The sequence below is a fragment of the Sus scrofa genome, chromosome 1 (assembly GCF_000003025.6).
Source record: "Sus scrofa isolate TJ Tabasco breed Duroc chromosome 1, Sscrofa11.1, whole genome shotgun sequence".
In the NCBI taxonomy this organism is placed as follows: Eukaryota; Metazoa; Chordata; class Mammalia; order Artiodactyla; family Suidae; genus Sus; species Sus scrofa.
This window is the reverse complement of record NC_010443.5, coordinates 238,752,741-238,776,338: the sequence shown is the minus strand read 5'-3', so window position 1 is coordinate 238,776,338 and position 23,598 is coordinate 238,752,741. Positions and strand designations below refer to the sequence as shown.

The 23,598-nt window shown below is 53.8% G+C and overlaps 1 protein-coding gene across 1 annotated transcript in view; it reads left to right on the top strand.

The window, feature by feature from the left end:
- Positions 1-23,598, top strand: part of SHB (SH2 domain containing adaptor protein B) — a 145,621-nt gene that overhangs the window by 50,086 nt on the left and 71,937 nt on the right. The window contains exon 2 of the mRNA XM_021066254.1: positions 1,312-1,432. Within this exon, the coding sequence (XP_020921913.1) occupies positions 1,312-1,432 (121 nt within the window). The remainder of the gene's footprint in view (positions 1-1,311; positions 1,433-23,598) is intronic.

The window sequence follows — 23,598 nt, the reverse complement described above, 5'->3', positions numbered from 1 at the left end:
CAAACTGCCATTTACTCAGCAGACAAAGGGGGATTTTCCCCTCCCCTGGGTTTACAGGCCCCTCAAATGCCTTACATTCCAGGAGCTGGGAGAGAGTGAAGGCTCCTGTGGTTTCTAATTAAACCTACAATTTAAATAACAATTCATGAAACCCCAAGGATTGAGAGAATTGCTAACCCACCCCCTCTGGAGAGAAGCCGCTGGGTGGCCCTGGCTGGGAGGCTGAGGACTTGCCCTTTGCCAGATGTGTGACCGAAGGGGCAGAAGTCACAGTGAGTTTGTGGTGGATCAAGGATGCGCTGACTTTCCCCTTTGGTGAGGTTGCCCCTTCTGAAGATCAGGAAGTACGAAATGGGAAGGAAAGTTGCTGGGTGTACTCTTAGCCTCCAGCTGAGGATTTTTACCCTTTTCCAGGGAAACTGTAGAACTTCCAAGTGTTCAAAACTCAGATTCTCAGGCTGTCGGGGGACTCATCTCGCTGCCCCCACCTCCTAGCTCCAGGTGACTGCCCTGTTTGTGGTGGAACTTTGCTGTTTTCTGGAATACAGATAAGTAAGGAGGACAGGAAGGGCTCCAGGTGGCAGGGGATCCAGCCAAGGGTCTTGGTCGAGCCCCGCCCACTCTGGACCTCAGTTTCCCCATCTGGTAGAGAAGGGTCTTCTGACGTGTTGCTTCCAAGGCCCTTTCTGGCCCTGGCCGTCTATCCCTCCATCCCTGAGCTGCTTTCTGTTTTCATTGGGCTTGTCTGGGGCCACAGTCATCTTTACAGAGTGTTGATCTCACCGAATTGTTGTCTGATTACCCAAGGCATGGTCGTGTTCCAGATTTGGGGAAAATGAAACGCTGAACGTAATTATCTCTAGACAAGCTCTTCTATGCCTCAGCCAGCACCAGGAGCCTGTCAGCATTTCTAGGCTTTCTGTGAGCTCGTTTCCAACTTTCCTTCGTTTCCATTCCCTTAAATTGAGCAAGTCATGTTCCCTGAAGACACCGGCTAGTTTCTTGCCTCTGCGCTTCTTTACCGAGATGCCCCTTCTCTTCTCACTGAGCTACACCCGAGCCACCACCTTGCACACCAGGCCTAGGCCTCTCCTTTGCGATGGAGCACTGCCTGCCGCGTGGGTCCCTTGTTACCCCTGCAAGAATTGGAGCTCCCCGCAGGTGGGCACCAGCTCTGGTTCCTGCCTTCACCTCCACTCCTTGCTGGTCTGGTACAGACTCTGGTTATAGTTGTTGGAGCTACATCTGGGTGTGAACAGAAGTGAAGCAGAAAGCCAAAGGTGAACTCATACCCCTGCCATCTTTCTGCAGGTGACCATCGCAGATGACTACTCAGATCCCTTTGATGCCAAGAATGATCTCAAAAACAAAGCAGGAAAGGGGGAGAGCGCTGGCTACATGGAGCCCTACGAGGCCCAGAGGATCATGACAGGTAAGCAGAGCCCTTGGCATAGAGGCTTGCAACTCAGCAAGGGGGGTAAAGGGGACCCGTGGTCATCCGCCAGCCTCCTCAGGGGAAGGGATGTACTTTCAAGGTGCTGGCTGAAGGGCAGCACCGTGGTGAGTCTTTATCACAGTTTATCTGTCCTTGTTTCGCCGACCTCAGGAAGAACCTGGCAGGTCACAGTGACATTCTAGATACCAGATACCAAGTACTGTTAACCAAGAGACTAAGAAGTAAACGGGGAAGGAATTCCCGTCGTGGCTTAGTGGTTAATGAATCCAACTAGGAACCATGAGGTTATGGGTTCGATCCCTGGCCTCCCTCAGTGGGTTAGGGATCCAGTGTTGCCGTGAGCTGTGGTGTAGGTCACAGATGCGGCTCGGATCCCACTTGCTGTGGCTGTGGTGTAGGCCGGCATCTACAGCTCCGATTAGACCCCTAGCCTGGGAACCTCCATATGCCGAGGGTGTGGCCCTAAAAAAAAAGACAAAGGACAAAAAAAAAAAAAAAAAAGTAGTAAATGGGGAAGATACGGGGGGAGGGGAGTTCCTTAGGAATTCCTTTCTTTTTTTTGTCTTTTGTCCTTTTTTTAGGGCCACACCTGCGGCATATGGAGGTTCCCGTTAGGGGTCGAATCGGAGCTATAGCCACCAGCCTATGCCACAGCCATTATTAGGGACAAAATTATTATTAGGGACAAAATTCTCCCTGACCCCATCCAAGAAAATCTTTATTTTAGGACTAGAAGCAGCTTATAGAGCCATGGTCTTCATGGCAGGTTTGTAGGAGACACAGAGACTTTCCTTCTGTGGCTGTTCTCCTGTTGGCCTTCGACGATGAAGCCTGTCAGTTAATGGCGTGGGACCCAGAAGGATGTGGCTGGAATGTGGTGTCCTGGGGGGTCTGTTTTCACCAGGATAATACTTGGAGCATCTTTTTTTTTTTTTTTTTTTTTTTTTTTTTTTGGTCTTCTTGTCTTTTTTTTTAGGGCTACTCTTGCGGCATATGGAGGTTCCCAGGCTAGGGGTCTGATCCACATTTGTGGCCTACACCACAGCTCACAGCAGTGGATCCTTAACCCATTGAAGGAGGCCAGGGATCAAACCCGAGTCCTCATGGATGCTAGTCGGGCTCGTTAACTTTCAGGAACTCCAATACTAGGAGAAACTTTAAAAAATGAACATTGATCACACATCAGCCACCTTGACAGACCCAAGGCGTGGGCGGGCGGTAGGGAGATCACGAGGAGAGGAGGAACCCCCATGAGAGTCTTGGCTCAGGAGGACCCTCCAGACACAGAAGAGCAGCTGTGTGAGTGGCCCCCTCTGGCCCTGCCCCCCGCCCCCAGCAGCTCCCACCAGTCTTGCACTGAGCAGGCCTCAGCCTGGATTTAAAGCAGTGGTGGGTCCAAGTGTGACTTTGGGACACTGGCACATTCAGACACCAGGGCAGCAAAGGATCTGTGAGGTCATCCAGACCCAACAGCCTCACCTTACAGATGGGGAAACTGAGGCTGGGAGGGAGAAGCACATGCCTGAGGACACATGGTAAGTTGGGGGCAGACTGGCAGGCGTGGCCTGTGCTCAGCAAGGTAGTCTTTGTAGCTGAGGTCTGAAGGAAGTGTGATGCTGTGTTTGATGCCGGGGTATCTAGGACATGAGGAAATGCCAGGAGCCTTTGAGGCCGGAGCCTCTGCCAGGTCCCAGGCTCTGCCTTGGGCCCTTTGACACACTCGCTTCCCACCGTGTCCCTGCAAAGGAAGTGTTGTCCCATTTCACAGGTGAGGGAGACTGAGGACTTCGCAGAACATGGAGACAGGAGGCTGAAGGCAGTGGAGAGAGAACATGTTGGGAGCCCAGACTTTGGGGAGGGTCTGCCACTGCTGGGCATCTTTGGAGTGGAGCTGGGCTCTTCCTGGGTGCCGCTGTGGGTAGCTGATCAGCAGGTGGAATTGTCCTGCGTGACTTTGGCTTTTTAGTCAGGCACACCCATGGCGGCCAGGTCCAAGGCAGAGCAGTTTGAGTTCACCGGAAACTTGTTAAAATCTCGGACGTCCTCTCTCCAAAGAAGCATCCTTCTGTTTGCTGCTCTGTGCTTTCCTCCTACCTTAGAAACTATGCCCGGATTTACCCACGTGTTTTGTTTTTAAGGAAATAGGTGCTTCAACAGGACATTTTCGGGTTGTAATGACCTTGCAGCAGCTCCCTCTGGACTTGGAATTCTTTATGTGTAACGTCATCATCACCGTGGTGACTGATGGCAGGGAAGGGGGCTGGGTTCGCCGGCACCCTATAAGCGTTCCAGGAAGTAGCTCCCTGGAACTCCATGACTCTCTGCTATGAAGCTCCTGAGGGAGGGGAAGGTGACAGAGTGGGTTCTGGGGACAGTGGGTAGTGGAGCAGGGGGTGGCACAGAACAACTTACATCCCACCTTTTAGAGGGACTTTTTTTTGATGCTGTAACATTCATGCGTATGTGTGCACGTAGCTTCTAGGAATGGGGCAGGCAGCTTTGGTTCACAGGAGTAAAGCTGCTGGGAAGAGCCTGGCCTGTCTGCCTGAGACAGCGTGCCTCTCTGCCCCGGTTTGAAAGCAGCCCAGGCTGGAGTCAAGCCGATCTGGGGTGACCACCTGCCACCTAAGTGACCCTTGGGCTTCTGTTTCCCTCGAGAAGCGGTAGTCTTAGAGTGGGCAGTCACTCATCTAGCCGCTTTGGGCTCCGAACTGGCTGTTTGACACAGGGCCGCGCATTCTGTGCCTCTGTTTTAACCTGTTTATAGAATGATGGGTCAGTAATAACACAACAGCAGTGGAGTCCACTGCTCAGTTCTCTCGTACTTGTTTACAACTCGTACTGTGAATTCTCACTGGATTTTCACCATCCCTCTTTAAAGTGTAGCTGTGCGTTTCACCTCTTAACTGAGGCACAGAGAGATGAAGTAACTTGTCCAAGGCAGCACAGTTGGGTAGTCAGCTGGAGGTGGGGGGCGCCTGTCTGCCAAAGGCCCCGTTTAACTGCTAGGCAGGACTTCTTTCCAGGGCCCATCCAGCCCCAGTGCATTTACTGCAGCTTGGTGTGCAGACTCCCCAGCATGGCCCACGTGGCCTGTGATTGACTGCTGAGAATTTGTTCTCCGCGTTCTTGGGGCCATGCAGCAGGTGGCGGGAATCTTGTGGGAGGTGGTGCTTTTGTGAACAGAGAACTCGGCCAGCCCATTGGCTGTAGCTAGGATGGAGGGCGTGGAGAGGCATGTCTGTTTTCCCAGGGGCTTCTCTTAACCCCTTCTCTCTGTCTGCCTCAATTTACCCTCTCCCATAGACTCCCCTTGTGTCACCCACAGGAGTTAGGTTCTGGCTTCAAAATGGAGCCTCTGCTTTCCTTGGAACCTCAGAACCCAGGCATGTCTGGGTTACTCCTGTGAGCCAAAGCTGCCTCATTTTCTGCCCTCAACACCTCTCTCACCCCAGCAGCAGCTCTGAACGTATCTCCTTAACACCCCCGGGCCCTCTGGAACCCACCTGGAAAGCTAGTGACCCAGCCCAAGCTCTCCTTTTTATAGATAGGGAAACTGAGGTTCAAAAAAGTCATGATCTTGTTGAGATTTTTTTCAACCTACTGATTAACTGTGAAGCTGTCTTGTGAGCTGGTGAGTTGCCCATCCCTAGAGGCATCCAAGCAGAGGAAAGTCAACCAGCATTGGGAGATGACATGAAGGTAGTTAAGTCTCAGAGGTGTGGCTGGCTCAAGTGATCTCTGAGGCCTCTGAGCTCCAAGATGTTATGATTCATTGTGACTGGTCCCGGTCAGGTGGACATGTAGGATGAGTCCCATGGAAGGAAGACCCCAGACCAGCTCTGAATAGTTAAGGTTGGCAGCCTCCTTTCTCAGTGCCAGCCTGATTCAGGCCAACTGTTGAGTCCTAGTTCTCCTTTTCATCTTCCTTGGCCCATCTCCCTCTCTCCCTCTCTCTTTTTTTGCTTTCTTGCTTTTTAGGGCCTTGCCCAAGGCATATAGAGATTCCCAGGTTAGGAGTTCAGTCGTAGCTACAATGAAGTTTACACCACAGCTATGGCAACACGGGATCTGAGCTGCATCTGTGACCTACATCACAGCTCACAGCAATGCCGGATCCTTAACCCACTGAGCGAGGCCGGGGATCAAACCCATGTCCTCATGGATCCTAGTTGGGTTTGTTGCTGAGCCCTGAAGGGAACTCCTTTGGCCCATCTCTTGAGGTCAGATGCTGGTCTTGGCCTCTTCTATCTGTAAATTGAAGAGGAGGACTCCTACCACTTCTAGCTTTCCTTTCTGCCCCAGTGTCTATGTATATGGTATCTCTAGGCCAAACCTCCCATTGAGCCCTAAGACTCAGGCTGCCTCTCTCCAAAGCTACTTCGCAGCCCATTCTTTCCTTTTTTCCTGAGACCTGACCCTGGGGCTTGAGGGCCCCAGATGCACAGAGACTGGCTGATGTGGTGCGAAGTGTGCTGGGCTCCAGGTCAGGCCAACTTGGGTGGCTGGGTGAATACTTAGCCTGTTGGGAACTGCAGTGTCCTTATTGTAAAATACGGCACATACCACTGATATGAATCTCGGGTGAAGGAACAAACTTTGTATGTGTGCTTGAGATTGTTGATATTGAGGGGAGAGAGCTTCTTTGGTCCTTCACGTGATTTACTATGCTGTTGAATTCTCTGGCCAGTCCCTGCAGGTGGCCCAACCAGCAGTACACTGGAGCAGGTGGCCCTCAGACCCTCTGTGGAACCCTAGGTACCCTGGAGTCCTTGTTAAGCCTTGTTGGCATCTGGACCGTGTTACCTGGGCACATAGCACCCCTGCCTCTAGGAATATCCATGAAGCAGAGAGACAGGTAGAGATGGGTCGGGGTGGCTGATTGGTGTGTGGAGGTGAACAGGTGACTCTCCAGGAGTTCAGAGGAGAGACAACAGCTTCCAGTTTGAGCCATCCAAGGGGGGTGGAAGGTGGGAGTGATGGGGATGAGAGCTGGATCTGGCAGCCAGGCAGAGGGAAGAGGTATGGAGGTGTGGGAATCTCTGCTGGAGAGGAGTGGCAGGAGATGAGGCTTCTGATAGGATCCTGATAGGAAAGGCACATGGGGCAAGAGCTGGAAAGACTGATTGGATCGTGAGGCCCTGGTTAGCCTAAAGGCACAAAACATTTCTCACCGGGATCCTTCCTCCCGGCCGGCCATCAGCCCCAGGAATTCTCAGAGGTGTCCAGGGTGGTGGTGGTGACAGGGACTATGGTTGTTTTATCAGAGGGCTTTCCTGTGGGCCAGGCACCACCCCCAAACACTTTGCGTGATTGGCTCATTTAATCCTCTCAGGGAGCCTGTGAGGTGTGGGTACTGCCTTCATCCCCATTTTACAGATGAGAATACTGAGTCTAGAGAGGTTAAATAAGCGGCAAAACCAGGAAAAGCAGCACCCTCTGGAGCCCCCACCTGCAGCGAAAACACTCTCTCATATCCATCTCGGACTCCCAGGGGGTCTGCAGAAATAACTGGGAATCTTACCATTATTTAGGTCTCTTTTTTAGGTGTGACTCCCGCCCTTCTGCCCCCACTATCCTATATAAAATGGTTCAAAGCGTCATCTCACAGGATGAATCATATAAGCATTAATTGAAAGCGTTTTCATGTAATTTTTAATATGTAAGCCATTATACATTAAAAAGTCCTTAGCATGTTTTTATTATTAAATCAACTTTATAGCATAATAAGGGGAAATTAAAGCCATTTCACCCAGCGCCCCGCTGCGCTGGCGTGGCCGTTTTCCTTGCTCACACCTTGCCTCCTGCCCTTTTAAACTCATGTGCTCCTAGGCACACTCCAGGTAAAATAAAGCCCGTCACTAATTTCAAAGGCAGCAGGGACATCCTTTCACATCTTCTGGTCCTCCAGCGTGGCCTCTTCTAGTGGCTACGTGCTTTCTGAGAGAATGGTGATTGTGGGTTCTAGCTCTGGCTCTGCGGTGGTCTCTGTGACCAGACCACTTCCCTTCTCTGGGCCTCAGGTCCCTCATCTGGAAAATCAGATTCTTCTGCCTTCTTCCCTGGGCACCATGAAGGTCTTTAGAAGCCCTTACGTCCCCGCTTCTACGATCGCATCAGGCTTCGGCAGTTGTCCTGGCCAGGATGACACCTTTTCCTGCGCTGCCCACACCCACCTGTGTGTGATACCAGCCCAGATCTTACCAGGTGGTAAGAAAGAGCTGATCCTGGCCCCCTTCCAGGAGCATGCATGCCTCCCTCTGCTCTCAGGAGAGGCAGGGCTGGGAGTGCAGGTCTGCACCCTCTGCACAGCCAGCCTCCGGAGACCCTTCCTGGAGCTGCTGTTCTTAAATCTCAGAATAAAATCCCTGAAGACCAGCAAATGCTTCTCAGATCAGCGGGCCTCTGAGTCTCAGCTAGATGTCAGAGAGGCCATCTCTGGCCACCCTACTGGAGATTTCCACCTTTCTCGCATGTTCACCATCACCTCTGCCCACTGGTTCGAGGCAGCACTGCTCTTGTCCTCCTGGTAGCAGGAAAGTAAAGGGCGTTTCTGTCCAGATCCCTGAGCCCAGGCCCTTCCCACCTGCACTGTGCCCGTGGCCTCTGCTCCTGCAGTGTCCATGCACTCGCTTCTCTCCCTCACCTGGCCTGCTCCACAGCTCTGCTCCCCAAACGGTGTCCCGCTCCCCTCCCTCCCCTCCCCCAATCTGGCCTCCCCCTCCGCACCTTCTCACCTTAAATTTCAGCCCATCCCCAACACGTCCCACCCCTTCTTTGCTTGATTTTTTCCCTTAACTCTGCTTCTTATTTAGCACACTCTGTATTTTACCCACACTTTATCTGTTTATAGTCAGTCTGCCACTAAGATGTGGGTTTCACAGGGGCAGAAGTGTCTGCTTTGTTCCTGCTGGGACCTCAATAGCTAAAGTAGTACGTGATACGAACGGGCTTAGTAAATAGTTGCAGAATGCATGAGGCTAGTAGTTAATTCCAGGGATCCAGGGCTGATAGACGTGTTGGGGGTAACTCATGCTCCTCGCTGGTCTGTCTGCTCCCCAAGTGGCCTCAGGCTTCAGCCTGTCCTGTGGGTCACAGCTCTCCCCCAGCTGGGGGATGTCGGGATGGAGCTGTAACTGAAGAACAGTCTTTCTACCCAGCCCTCTTTCTGCTCGAGGCCCAGAGAAGGGCACCAGCTGGCCAGAGTCACACAGCAGCAAGCCTCTGGACTTCTCACAGAGGGCTCACGGGCCTTGTTTTGAAATATTTTGAAACGTGCCCTTGCACCCTTCTGCCTGACAGATGGGAGGCTTGGTCATGGACTGCACGGAGTTCCCTGGCTGGTCTGTCATTTACCAGAATGACTTACCTACTGGACAGGAAGGAGATAATCAAGTGTAAATAGATTTTGTATTAGTCACCCGATGACTTTCCTGTTCTTGAGAAACAGCCCAGCTCACACACACGCCCAGCCCAATGGTGTTCACCTGCTGAGCTCCAAGCCCAGGGAGGCCCCGTAGGGAGGGGAGTGGGAAGCCCAGGTTTCCATGGTGACCAGGGGGCCCAGACGGGCAGTTGCTTCCTGTTCTCTCACCACACATGCCCCTTGCCCTTTTGACCCTTGACACTGAGCTTGTCCAGCCTTTCAGGAAAGTTGCAGCAGGACTGAAAGAGGCCACGGAAAGCTGACAGTCATTGACAGGGCACCTGCTGTGGGCTAGACCTCGGTCCCTGCCCTCCAGGTGCCCATGTCTGATGTGGGGGGTTGACAAGGACCTAGACAAGCTCTGCTGTCTATAGTATAAAACAAGCCAAGCAGAGCGATGCTGGAAAGAGAACAGAGGAAGGGGTGGTCCGGCTCCTGAAGACCAGTGTGGGCTGCACAGAGAGGGGACATTGAGCAGAGACATACATGACGTCTTGACTCACAGTGGCCTTGCCTGCCATTTACCTTAAATTTCAGCCCACCCGAAACACGCCCCCCCCACCGCCTGCCCCAATCTCTGCTTGATTTTCTTCCTTAACTCTGTTCCTTATTTAGCATACCCTATATTTTACTCACACTTTATCTGTTTATAGTCAATCTTAGTGCTGCTGCTAGGTGTGGCTTTCACATGGGCAGAAGTGTCTGCTTTGTTCCTGCTAGAAGCTCAGTAGCTAAAGTATGATGTGGCACAAAGTAGGGGCTGAGTGAATAGTTGTTGAATGCATGAGACTATTAGTTAATTGCAGGGACCCAGGGCTGGCAGATAGACATGTTGAGGCCGCCTTAGGAGCCCAGAGACCTCCCCTCCTCTGAGGAGGAGTGCCACATCTGGAAAGCCCGAGTTTAACCGGTTACTAAATGGGTCAGGGAGTTCCCAATGTGGCTCAGTGGAAACAAATCTGACTAGTCTCCATGAGGTTGCAGGTTTGATCCCTGGCCTCCCTCGTGGGTTAAGATCCAGCGTTGCCGTGAGCTATGGTATAGGTCGCAGACGTGGCTTGGATCCCACGTTGCTGTGGCTCTGGCCTAGGCCGGCGGCTACAGCTCCGATTGGATCCCTAGCCTGGGAATCTCCATATGCCTTGTGTGTAGCCCTAAAAAGACCAAAAAAAAAAAAAAAAAAAAAAAAGAACCTAAATGAGTTGTAAGTAGAAAAGGAGCTGGCTTGGCCTCTGGGTGGGGTTGGGTGGGAGTCGGGCAGGAGGCCCTGGGTGCCTTGCTCCGTCTTGGAGACCAGTTCTGTCTCCAGGTGGGGGGCTGCATGGAGGTGTCTGGTTGTGCCTCTTTTCCCTGCCCCCTCCCTGGCCGAGAGCTCCTAGAAGGAGGGAACTGGGTCTTAACCGTCCTCATGTCTCCTCTGGGCCCAGGACATGTTTACCAGTTGAATGAATGAGCCCAGGAATACAAGTCTATGTGGAGAATAAATGAATGAAAAGGAAGCAAACAGTTAATAGCTACTTTCTGTAAACAGCTCTTCCCATTCTGCCAAGATACAGTTGTCTGAAGTCACAGGACCTTAGCCAGGGAGCACATTGCACCATGTGTGTTGGTTCTTTTCTGTGCTCTAGAGGCTGAGCAGTGAACAAAGCAAAGTCCCTGTCCTTGTGAAGCTTTCACTCTGGGTGCAGGATTGCAGGATCAAAGGGGAGTGTTATATAACTGTGACTCCTGTGAACTCACTTCTGGGGGCTCTGGTACGGGGACATCTGTATCCCAGACACTCTGCAGCCTCTGGTCACTGCAGCTCAAGGGCTCCTCTCAGAGGGGCTTGTCCCCAGATCCTTGGCCACCTTCGGGAGGTAGGATGGTCTCCGTGCTGTCTTCAGGATGTGAGGACACAGGCCTGGCCCAGTGGCTGGCAGCTGTGTTCCTCTCTCTCAGTAGCCTCAGTGCAGGAGCACAGACTCTGGGGGTTGTCATGGATTCTCCCAGAGCAGCGAGTACCATCCATGTGCTGGTACTCCTAGGTGTGAGGGTCTAGACCCCCAGGAATGCAGCCCCTAACTCCTCTCCCTCTCCCAGCAGCCGTGAGAGAAATGGGCATCCTTCCAAAGGTAGAAGTGCAGGAATGGGGGTTAGAGGAGCTCACCCCCACCCCACCCCTGCCCCTTGCCCTTCGGAATCCCAGAGAGACATGAAACGATCTGAAACTGATGGGAATGGCTCTCTAGAAGTAGACTCAGGTTCATCAGCAGCACGGTTCCTGGCAACTTCTGCCCGCCCACCAGCCCGCCTCCTGTGTGGGAAGAGCATGCAGGCTGTGGGGAAGCACCACCCATCCTGAGCAGGTTAGGAAGTTGTTAGGAAGTCGTGCCCGCCTGTGTGCGTAGGATGCCTTATAGCAGAGAAGCAAGAGGCAGGGAGACTGGTTCTGTGGTTCTGTGGCTACAACAGTCATCCAGGCCAGGGGGCTGAAGCCAGAGCCAGGGCCGTGGCTGCAGGGTGCTGCAGGCGTGAGTGGGTGGGTGGGGTGGAAGAGCCTGCCAGCCTAGGGGTGCAGTGGGTGCCAGGGAGGGAGGCGCTAGGATCCTGGTGAGTGGGAGGATGAGCGCGTCAGTTCCCCAGTGGGGACTGTCCTGCCCGAGAAGGGGAAGGAAGGTTCTTGAGTGAGGATTCAGTGGGTTCAGATGTGTACCCTTGCATTCTGGTGTTCAGAGGAGGGCCATGGGGCTCCAGTGGGCTTGGGGCCCTGGGGAGAGGAGCTGATTGGCAGGGGCTGACGAAGGGACAGCAGGCCACAGTTTCTGCCCCTCCAGAAACCTGAGGACGGAGATGGAGTGATTTGCCCCACACCCTGTTATTTGACTAATTAATTAGTACCCTTCTCTAACTAGGGCTCAGGTTGGCTTTCTGGAAGTTCGTAATGATGGCAGAGGGCTGTATTTAAAGGACGCTTTTTATAGATTATGCCGGGAAGCTCCCTAAGGCTCTGGGAGGAAGCGGTGTCATTATTTCCATCTTGCAGGTGAGAAAGCTGAGTCATGGAGGCTCACTGGAACTGTGCCCAATGTCAGGCCCCTTTCTCCCTGTGGGGTCAGTGCCTGGCCGGGCGGGGGAGGGATGCCGAGTAACAGTAGGTTTGTGCTTTTTTGATGTGGCCTTTCATTCGGCTGGTTAACTTGGCAGGTGCCTAAAGTCCAGGCCTCCTCCTCCTCCTCTTCCCTCTCCTCCTCCTCCCAGGTAGTCCTGCCTTTCAGCTCTTTCACCTGGTTTAGTCTGTGTGTTTTAATGTTGTACTCTGCTTCCTTTTCCGTCCTTTTTCAAAACTGTGAGCATAGGGAGTTCCCTTTGAGGCTTCGTAGTAACGAATCCAACCAGTATCCGTGAGGACATGGGTTCGATCCCTGGCCTCGCTCAGTGGGTTCTGGATCTGGTTTTGCCATGAGCTGTGGTGTAGGTCACAGATGCAGCTCAGATCCTGTGTTGGCTGTGGTGTAGGCCGGCAGCTAATTCAACCCCTAGCCTGGGAACTTCTATATATCGCACATTTAGCCCTAAAAAAAAATTTTTTTTTAACTGAGCATAAATAAATAAAATGCCACTTTTATCTCCCTTCCAGAATGCAGGCTTCTGATTGTACATGGTGACCTAAAAAATGATGCATTGGAGAAGGGGTCACCTCCTGGTATCTAAGCCTTACTGTGGGTCCTCCCTGGTGGGGCCCCACAGTGCTGATACAGTGTTACCACAACGTGTTGCAATTTATCTGCTGGGTTGGGGGCCCCTGGAGGGCAGGGACCACAGGGTTTGGAACTCTTGCCCTCAGACTGTCAGTGCTCTATGTTTGACATGTTGGCCTGGAACTTTCCAGTGGAGAATGTCCCCAGGTCAGAATGTGCTGTTGGGGTGGAGTGTTGTGCAATGATAGGTAACCTCTTCCCCCAAGATTACGGGCTTTGCCCTCCCGAGCTGGGTTTCAAGTCCCCAGCCAGCTCACCCCTCGGTCCTGGCCAGCTCACCCATGTCCCTCTCTCTGACCCTGGGCTCAGCTCACCGCCTGTGCCTTGGTAGGTTCACTCCCCTCGCCAGGCCTCAGGTCTCTGTGCAGGGACTTGGATATACACTCATGTCGCTGAGCTCCAGCCACAGAGCTCTCCAGATTGGGGGTCCTTCCAGTCCACCCTGTCCTCTTTGTCGCCCTCCCTTGGCCCCTGGATTTGCCGGCTGCCTCTCCCTCTCCCCCTCGAGCTGGGTGCCCGAGTGTCTGAGCCCTCATCTCCCTCATGTGACCAGCCTTCCTCATGCCTTTCTTCAGCACCAGCCTCCCTGCCAAAGCTGGGGCACCTCTCACCCACCTGACCTTCCCAGCCAGCTGGCCGGCACAGTGCCGAGTTGGGAGAGTCTGCTGCTGTCCACTTCACTGCCCTCCTGCTTGGCGCCTTCACTCCTGCTCTGCCTTCCCATCTAACCCCAGCCTGCCTGCTCTGTCAGCTCAGGGTCACCTTCCCTTGAAGCCTTTCCATCCCCCATAACCAGCATTTTTCCCCCAAACTCCGTGGTTCTCATTCAGAACTGACCATCAGCACCTGTCAGGGACCTCGCCTGCCAGAGCTTCCTCCTCAGCCTCCCTAAGGCCCAGGGAGGCAGGACGTGGGTTGTGTCCATTTTACGGGTGAGAAAGCAGGTGCACGGGCTGGAGTGACAGCCAGGGGCCATGAGGAGGATGGTTCTGGTGTCCTGGGAGCTGTGTTCCAAGGCCAGGCAGGGGCGGGGCAGGTGCTCAATGGGATGGGGGAGGACCCCTGGCTGGGGGGACACCACGGGTCTGAGGATGGTGGAGGCGGGGCAGACGGGATGGATCCGTGGGAGCCAGCTCCCACCTTCCTCAGTGACAAAAAGCAGAAACCTGAAGGGTCGCTCCAGCAACAAAGTTGCAGCCCAGCAAAACTGAAAAGCAGTGCCCCCCTCACTCTACCGCCACCTTCCTTGGCCTCTTCTAGGACTTTATCCCTGTTCCTTAGCTCAGAGCTGCTTCTGCAGAGTGTCTGCTAAGGAAAGAGTTAATGTTGGGCCCAGCTGCTCTTAGAGGAAAAGGCATGGGGTGCCAGAGCCTGTAAGGTAAAGGAGGGGCAGCCCTGCCCTTCAAGGTGAAGCCAGGAGGGGGCTTTGTCCAGCATCTGTTGAGCAGCTGTTGTGCCGGGAGTTTTGAGCCCACCTGGGGCTGCCCCCTGGAAGGCCTTTCCAGTGGGAGGTGGCACGTGCCGTGTAACTGCATCATTCGTTGAGGATGTCAGGTGTGGGCATAGCAGTGAGTACCTGGGGGCTGCAGGGGAGGGTGTGGTCTGGTTTTCTTGGGTTGGGGACTGTAGGTTAGAACAGACTGCTTGGAGTTACCATCGTGGCTCAATGGAAACTAATCTGAGTAGCATCCTTGAGGGCTCAGGTTCGATCCCTGGCCTCGCTCAGTGGGTTAAGGATCTAGCATTGCTGTGAGCTGTGATGTAGGTCACAGACTCAGCTTGGATATGGTGTTGTTGTGGCTGTAGTGTAGGCTGGCAGCTACAGCTCCGATTCGACCCCTAGCCTGGGAACCTCCATATGCCATGGATGCGGCCCTAGAAAGACAAAGAAACAAAAAACAACAAAAAAAAAAAACCCCACTGGACTCCTCCACCTGGCACTGGACTGGGAAGAGTAGTAGGAACAAAGGCGGGGGGTGGGGGTGGCATGCGGCCCAGTGCCCTGCCCCAGGAGGTCTGGAAGGAGGAGCTTTGGGCTGCACCTGTCTGTGTTTTGCTTAGGATTGTGGAAAGCACCCACCTCTGCTCCGCCCCGACCCCCACCCCCAGCTCAGCCTAGGCTTTCATGCGAAGGGACTTTGTTGAATTGAGCCTCAGAAGAAACTCGGTGATATTTTCATTATTTTCATAATTTACACCCAGAAAGTAGGAGGAAGGGTTTGTTTGTTACTAATACACTCAGCCTGTTTGCCCCCTAGTCCTGAAACTAATTTTCATCTGCACGAAGATTTGCTGTAAATTCCCACGGCTCCTAGTGCTAATGAAAAGCACGGGGCTGCCTCTTGGGCCCCAGCCCTGAACATTTGAGGGAGAAGGGCAGAACTGAGGGATCACCTTTGGTTTCACAAAACCCTCAGGCCCCCCAGCCTCCCAGGGACCTGATGTCCAGCCTTGGGGTCTGCCGGAATCAGTGCTTCATCTCACATCCTCTGTCTGTGTTTAGCTGACTTTGACCTGAGCCATGTGTGCTTCTGGTTGAAAAGCTTAAACTCAGGTGTTGAAACCTTTCTCCTCTCTAGGAAATCCTCCTTCGTAGGGTGAGGATTTTAGAGCCGCACTCGAATGGGGGACTATTTGGTTGCCCTCTTGTTCTCTAGGTTAAGAAAAGGAAGGTCTGTGGCCAGGCCTGCCCAGTGAGTGGTGGACAGGTGAGGTTCTAGCCCAGTGTGGTTCTGAAAGTCATCCAAGACCCCCTGCAGCCAATGCCCCCTTGTGTCTGGGGAGTTCTTTCTCCATCCTCCCTCCTGCATGCATTCCTCAGGCGTTGCACTGGCTTTGGGAGTTGTCACCTCTTGTCCAGCCACAGAGGAGAATGAAAGGCACCCCCCACCCCCACCCCCGCCTTCCTCGCTGGCGCCCGTCCAGGTCAGTCCCTTGCTCTGCCTGTGGGGCCCTGGGTACAGGGAGTAATGGCCCTTCCTAGTCTGGGACTTAAGAGGCTACAAGGAAAATGTCTTTGCTTCAGGAAGCCTGTGGGTCTGTGACTATTTCTAATTAATTCTATCAGATTCGTTGGCCTTTCTCTCATTTTTTCCAGGACCTGGCTATCAGTTATACACGTGGGATGATTGTGGTCACAGTTTATGTTTACTTCTCCTTTGACCGGCTACAAAGCGCTTTCTTAGACATTATCTCATTTCACCCTCAGAACGACCCTGGAGGCAGCCCTGTTATTTTCGTTGTTAAGATAGAGAAACTGCAAACTAGCGGAGGGAGGTGGCCTGCTCAGGGCCACCCAACGTGTGCTCAGGTCTCGGGACTCCACAACCAGTGCTCGCGTGTTATATCGCATCAGTCCCTGTCCTGCCCGTTTCTTCCAGAGCCCATGCTCAGCTAGGCTTGTGGAAGGGGTCCTGGGGAATAAAGACAATCACAGCCACTCCTGCCCTCCAGAGCTCTGGGGCCGGAAGGGAAGGGGACCGCCTTGTACCCACAGAGGCCTCGTGGGAAGTGTGGGTGAACTGCTGAGTGCTTAGGTGAGCGTTCCGGCTCGTTGGTGGCCTCTGTAGGAGAGAGCCCTGTGTGCCAGCAAAGTGAGTGCATGGCCTCCGGGGGAACCAACGTGGGTTCCCTCAGGAGCCAGCTGGCCATCCTTCCTGCTCTTAGGCCAGGGGCTGCCTGTCGCCCCTGGGGGTCCTCCCACCCCGACACCTGGTTTCACATCCTGCAGTGAGACAGGACTGCCAAGGACCCAGCTCTCCTGGCTGAGGCTTCCAGGTCAAACTATCTAAAGGGCTGGGCCCACAGAAGCCACCTGAGGCTAAGGGACAGGGGTGCCCAGGCCCTCCTCATCCACAGAGAGCCTGCGTTTTCACACTTAGGGAGAGGAGAGGCACAGCCGTGTCTGGAGAGAGCCCCGGGTTTGACACTAGACACAGAGCTGTAATTATCATCTTTAATTATATGACAGTGCCTCTGCCACGGAGACGTGCTGGACAATTATCTCCTCTCCTGACAGGGGTGGTTCCCTCTCCCTTTATAAGTACTGACATAAACGGTAGACATGCACTGGAGATTTCAAAATTATGAAAGGCCCATTCAGAGTCGCCTACCAAGAACCCCTGGCTTCTTTTCCCTGAGAAAGGGGCCAGCCAGGCAGAAGCCATGCAAGTGCTTTCTTGCCTGCTGCTGAAAAAGAATGCCCACTTACCTCAGGTATCCAACAATGGAAGGAAAGAACACACCTTTACTCCATGCTTAAAAAAAAAAGAGTGGGGAGTTCCCATCGTGGCTTAGTGGTTAACGAATCCGACTAGGAACCATGAGGTTGCGGGTTCAATCCCTGGCCTTGCTCAGTGGGTTAAGGATCCGGCATGGCCATGAGCTGTGGTGTAGGTTGCAGACGTGGCTCGGATCCCACGTTGCTGTGGCTGTGGCGTAGGCTGGCGGCTACAGTTCCCATTGGACCCCTAGCCTGGGAACCTCCATATGCCGAGGGTGAGGCCCTAGAAAAGGAAAAAAGAAAAAAAAAAAAAAGAGTAGTAGAAAACCACATATCCATAGTCTTTGTGTTTATTTTGATGTCCTAAACATATCCATGTTCCTTTGTTTTATTTTATTTTATTTTTGTCTTTTTTTTTTAAAGGGCCTCACTCACAGCATATGGAGGTTCCCAGGCCAGGGGTTGAACTAGAGCTATAGCTGCCAGCCTACACCACAGCCACAGCAACACCAGATCCGAGCCGCATCTGTGACCTACACCACAGCTCATGGCACCACAGCTCACGGCAGCACCAGATCCATAACCCACTGAGTGAGGCCAGGGATCAAACCCACATCCTCATGGATACTAGTCAGGTTCGTTACTGCTGAGCCACAATGGGAACTCCTTTTTAAATAATTAATTAATTAATTAATTAATTTGTTTGTCCTTTTTTTCCATGCTCCTTTGGTTCTCACATCACCCTGGAGAGGTAGACAAGGCACATGATGTTATCCCCATTAGGTAGGTGGGAGATGAAGGCTCAGAGAGGGGAGGGTACTTTCTTAAAATCACACAGGACTGGAGCCTGCCTAGAACAGGACCATAAGCCAGGCTTCTGCACACACAGGGCAGGGCAGTATCTGGGGTTCATTTTGGAAGCTCCCTAACCCTGAGGCTCTCCTGTGCAGGTAAAGCCGTTCTGACTCCGGAGGACCTTGCATATTATGGGGCTCTAGGGAGGGCAGCCCCCAGAGACCTTGGCGGGCAAGTCATACGAGAGTCCCCAGGTAGAGCGCACAAGGCAGAATGGGCCTGCTGGCCTCAGAACAGGTCCACCAGGGCAGGAGCATGCAGGGCAGGAGATGTGGAGGCTCAGTGGGGCACCCATCCAGGCTCTCTGCCCTCGGCCCTGCTCTCACCCCAGCCAGTCTCTAAAACATGAGGAGTGTCAGTCCAGCACTCTGCCCACCGCCCTGGGTCCGGGCGAAGGGTAGGCTGCCCTGCAGACAAGAGTTCAGGGCCTTCCAGTGTCAGTGTGCCACAATCACATGGGGAAGCCAAGGGAGGCGGGTGTGCATGTTGTAAATGCAGATTCCTAGGCCCCGGTCCTTATGGGCACTCTCTGGAGCCTGGGAATCTGTATTTTAATGGCTGGCTCCATGACTCTAGAAGGATAGTCCCCTGGTGTGCGAGGCCCTGCTTTATCCTGGGGTCTCCTTCAGTTCCTGGCGCTCTGGTCTGGTCTGCCAACAGTATCGCATGCCCTTGTTGCCTCCATCTCTTTCTGCCTCCACTGCAGGGGGCGGACATCCATTCTGGTGTCTCCTTGACTTCCCCCTGCAAGTCCTAAGCACCCGGGGCTGCAGAGAGGAGCAGAAGCCCCTGCTCTGGGAGTGGACAGTGTGAGGGGCCAGCCTTGCAAGCTCATCTTGTTAGCTTCACAGCGCTGTGATCTTACATCAAGAATCTGGAAAATCTTTGGCCAGTTAGAACAAGGCCAGGGTCGGGGATGTGTTGTGGTTTGGGGGAGGAACTGTGAGCTGGAGGACTCTGGAGCACCTTCCGGCTCTCCTGGCTCCTGGTTTGAGCAGGGCAAGACTCTGCCCCCTCTGGGCTTCAGTGTCTCCGTCTCTGAGGTCAAAGCTTCAACCTGATTCCGAGGTGATTTACGTGCTCATCTCCTTTGGTGGTGGCAGTAGCAGCAATAAGACCCACGAGAAGTGCACAGATCTCCCTGGGCCCAGGGACATCATCTCCCCAACACAGAAGCCCTTGCGGGCGCTCCCTGCCAGGCTGCAGTCTTCTGTGCCTTTGTTTGCTCGTCACCAGTCATGAACAGACCTTTGCACAGTGGCCTGTTTCACTCGGTGACAGCAGCTTCTACTCAGCACCCTGGAAACCTGTTTGCAAGCCAAAGTCACACTCGAGACCCTGGGGGATGTCTTTCCAGAGAAGCCTGCTTCCAAATGGAGCAAATTTCACTCTACCTACTTAAAAAAATTTTTTTTAAATATATATTTTAAAGGGCTGTCCATTTTGCATGTGCATCATCTCAGTAAAGAGGAGCAGCATTTGAGCTCCTGGGTACCCCGTGTCCCTGCAGCACAGGCCATTCCCCTTTGACAGGGGGAGCTCTCAGAGAGGGGAGAAAGGCTTCCAGGACCAAGTGAGGGGCCACGAGCCAACTCCGTGCTCACCCTTCCCAGATCCCTCCTTCCTGCTATCACTGGATGGTTTTCCCAGACATGGTGCGATGGTGTTATTCCCCTGCCCAGAGGCCTTCACTGAGTCCCATAGACCCAAGTGTAGACTTTCCAGGCTTCCTCAAGCCACACCTCCCTCCGCACCTCCACCCACTCCAGGGACCCTGGCCTCCAGCCAACACTTCCAATACCCCACTGCCGTCCCGTGTCAGTTCTCACCGGAACCTCCTCCCACAAGCCTTCCCCAAGCTCCTTGCTCCCACGGGACTCATGTAACGCTTCTCATCTCTTTTTCTGTCTTGCCTCTGGGTCCTGAGCGAGCCTCTCTCCCCCAGCAGCTCGGGCAGGGCCTGAGTCATTCCCCAGAGTCTAGCCCGGGGCTCAGCACTCAGGAAGAGCTTGCTCAAGTGGGATGAAAACAGGCCTTTCCTCTGCACGTGGCTGAGCCTCGCCTTTGAAGTAGGTTTGATGGCTGCAAACAGAAGCATCTGTTGGGCTGTTGGGTCTCCTGTTTGTCGCTGAAAAATGAACAAATAGTGATTTTGAGGCTGTTGGAGCACATGCTTTCCTGAAGGTGGAAACAGGCCAAGCAAGAGACAGTTGACCTCACTCTGGGGGGAGAGGTCGCGAGTCTCTGGGGTGTCTGCGGTTCCGGGAAGTTTACAGCTTATGGAGCCATTCGTGGTTGGGAAGTCCAGGCCAGCAGGGACCAGTCTGCTCTGACCCTGGCCCTGGGGCTTGCCCCCTCCCTCCAAGCTGCCAGCTGCTGGTCGCTGATGCCCTGGAATCGTAACTCTGAGATCTCAGAGCACAGGAACACTCTAAATCCCCATCGTGTTTTCTCCATCACAAGAAGGCAGGTGAGTGGGGTGTCGCTTTCCAAGGGAAAGAAGTTCTGTCCCAGCAAGATGCGGCAGGTGTCTGTCACACGGCTTGCCTGCCTCCCACCTCTGTTGGTACCAGGAGCCAGGAGGAAACGTGGCTCCTGTCCTCCCCCCACCCCCCATTTCAGGGCCCTCTGTCCCTCAGTGGGGTTTTGTGTGGCCTCAGGCCCCCACAGCCCTGTTACCTGTTCACCCACCTGCCCTTGTCACACAGTCAGAAGCTCCTGTTCACCCTGGACAGGCTGGCTGTCAGCCTTTGGTGAAGGAGCAGAGCCTCAGCCTCATCTCTCCCTGCTGAGTGAAAGGCATGGGACTGCAGGCAGGCGTGGGCCCAGGGGCCGGAGGAGGGGCTGTCAGCTGTTGCTGCCTGGGCCTCTCAGGTAGGCCACAAAGTGATGGCTGGGATAGGGGTGAACTGGCAGGACCTCAGGGGCATTTTGTCCACTCAGCAGTCATTTCGCAGCCTCTCTACAAGCCACTGAGGACATAAATGAGCCCCTGGGAGGTAGCCCTGGACCCAGATCAGACACCAAAGTTCTTGGACTTCACTTTGTGGGGCGGCAGTCCCCACCAAGATGACACCCAATCACTCGGGTTCCCAGGGAAGAGGAGGCAGGAAAGACTTCCCGAGAGTTGCAGCTTGACCCAAGTCTTGACAGAGGAGCAGGTGAGGGGGAGGGGACCCACCAGTGGTTTCGCAGGTGCTCAGGTGGGTCCTGCGGAAGCTCAGAAATGGGCACTGTGTGGGGAGGGGAGAGACAGCCTGTGGCACCCACTGTAAAGAGAGCAGCCCCGAGTGGCCGGTGTGGCGCAGCTTTGAGGCTCGTGGAGGGCACTTGGGGAGACCTGCAGCTATGGGGTGTTTGATGTCCCGTTTACAGAGGGCTTTCTGAGCCCTGGATGGAGTTGGGCTTTACCCCAAGGACTCTTGGGAGTTACTGAACTGTCATCTGCAGCTCCCCCACCTCCCACCCATCAGCTTATCTTTCTTCCCAAATCAAATCCAGCTCATTGAGACTCCCCCACACACACCCCCACCGCCCCTGCTGGTACCAGGCAGGCCACATCAGGCACTTAGGGTGCACAGATGGATCCCACTGAGCCTCTGCTCTGAAACTGAGGTCAAGTTGGAAAATGAGTCAAGGATAAGAAGTTGGGGACACAGAGTTATGTGGCAGTTAGAGCCAGCACTGGAAGAAATGTCTCGAGGCCTTGTATATCTGACCGACATACGAAAAGGATGGATCATCAGGGCTAGAGTGGGCAGCAGAGGGGTAAAACGCCTCCCCAGGGCCGCACTTGAAGAAAGTGAGCTCAAAGCCTGGCCTTTGGGAGCTGAAAGGAGAGGTTGTTGCTGGCGGGGGCGGTGGTGGGGGTTGTGGCATGGAGAGGAGAGCAGACAGTGATCTTGACCCAGGGCCTGGCATAGAGTGAATGTGCTGACTTTGTGACTCTTGAACATGTCCCGCATTCAGGGGTTGGGGAACCAGCTGGCGTAGAAATGAGGGTTTTAGACTCTCACCTAAGTGTTAGCTGACCTACCAAATATTTTTTAAAGGACTGCTGTACTATTTAAGTCCTTAAAGCAATCATCTGCCATTTGGGCACCTATGCACCTAATCATAGCTCTTGCACACACCCAGGCCATGGGACCTGGATCAGGGACCCTCCATCCAGGGTTGGCCAAGCCACAAGGTGGTTCTGGTGACCTGCTGCTTCTCCCTCCTCCTGAGCAGTTTTCCTTTGGGAGCCCCAGCTGAGCGCGAAGGCCATCACGCAGGCAAGAACCTAGGAAGCTCTTCTAGGGCATGAGGGCAGAGGTGGGCTTCAGATCCTCTGAAAATTGAGACAATCCAGCCTGTGGTCTGTGGCTGCTTCCACCTGTGGACTCTGGCTGCCTGCAGGCTCACAGAATGGCTACAGTCACTCCAGCTCAGGCGTTTTTCAAAACAGTCCTTTCAGGTTGTACCACGTAGAAAAATCTCCATAAATCACCCCAGCACGCCTCATTTTAAACAGCGGGAGCTTCCTGGTGAACCCTGTAAGAGGAATTAGTTGCAAATTAAACCCCCAGGAAACAGAATGATTTGACCTATTGTATAGAATTGTTGGACGTGGGCCAATTGGCTGTTGAAAGACATCTGCCTAAGATGATGATTTGGCTCTTAGAGTAATTAGTCTTGAGCCATTCCTTCTGGCAGATATGAGGGAGTGCCGTCGAGGGTCCTACGGTCATGACCTTCCCTGCAGAGCAGATGAGAAAACTTTGAGCACTTTGCTTCTCTCTGCTCCCCCTTCCCTGCCCCCAACAGTGTTACTCCCACTCTTAGTGTCCTCGACATCCTCAGGAAAAGCAGGCTAGGCAGAGGGAGGCTTCGTCCCAGGGAGGGTGGATGAGATTTTCATGGACTTGGATGACAGAAGGCTCCTCAGTGGGACCCCCTGAGGCCCTCTTCTCCCTCAGGCTCCGAACACACTGTGACCGGAAGTTGTGGCTCAGCCGGTTAAGAATCTGCCTAGCATCCATATAAGGATGTGGGTTCGATCCCTGGCCTCGCTCAGTGGGTTAAGGATCCAGCGTTGTTGTGAGCTGTGGTGTAGGTCACAGACGTGACTCGGATCCAGTGTTGCTGTGGCTGTGGCATAGGCCGGCAGCTGCAGCTCCAATGCAACCCCCTCGCCTAGGAACTCCCATGTGCTGTGGATACAGCCCTAAAAAGAAGAAGAAAAAGAAAAAGAAGCACTGTGACCATGCTCAGGGGAGCAGTTTTACAGACCGGCAGCCCGTGACAAGGGGCTGCCAAATGCCAACCTCACTGAGTTAGCAGGAAGGCTCAGCACAAGAGCGCCTTCTCTGAATCAGCGGTGGGCAGGTGGTTGAGGTCTTGGGCCCAGAGGCCAACAGGTTTAAACACCAGAGGAGCGCTTGCCCCGAGGAGGGGTTGAGAAATGCCTCAGGAGCCTGGGATATCCCTGGCGAGGCACGGCTCTTTGTCTCATCAGGACAGATGAGCGTGGAGCCCTGGCGGTCATGTGGCCTGTGGTTGGTGCCTCCGTTGGGGGGACGTGAGTGAAATCTGAAGTGCGCGTGGGTCTGGGTGGCGGCAGCTGTAATGTGACAGCTGCCACCCCTCCTCCCCCACTCCTTTCCCTCTCGCTGCCCCCACCCTTGTTTCCGAGCGAGCAAGGAGCTTGTCTGGCAGCACCAACTCAGCTGTCATACCACATCAGTTTTTCTAGGTTCCCAGCTAGTGGAAAAGTGCCAAACACGAGCAGATGATATACTTAATGAAACGCTCAGGAAGAAAGCTTCAGTTCCAGTTACTGAGGGCTTTATAAATAACATAAGGACACTCCTTTCCCCAGTGTTCCCAAATTGTTCAGTGGTAGGTGCCATGCAAAAAA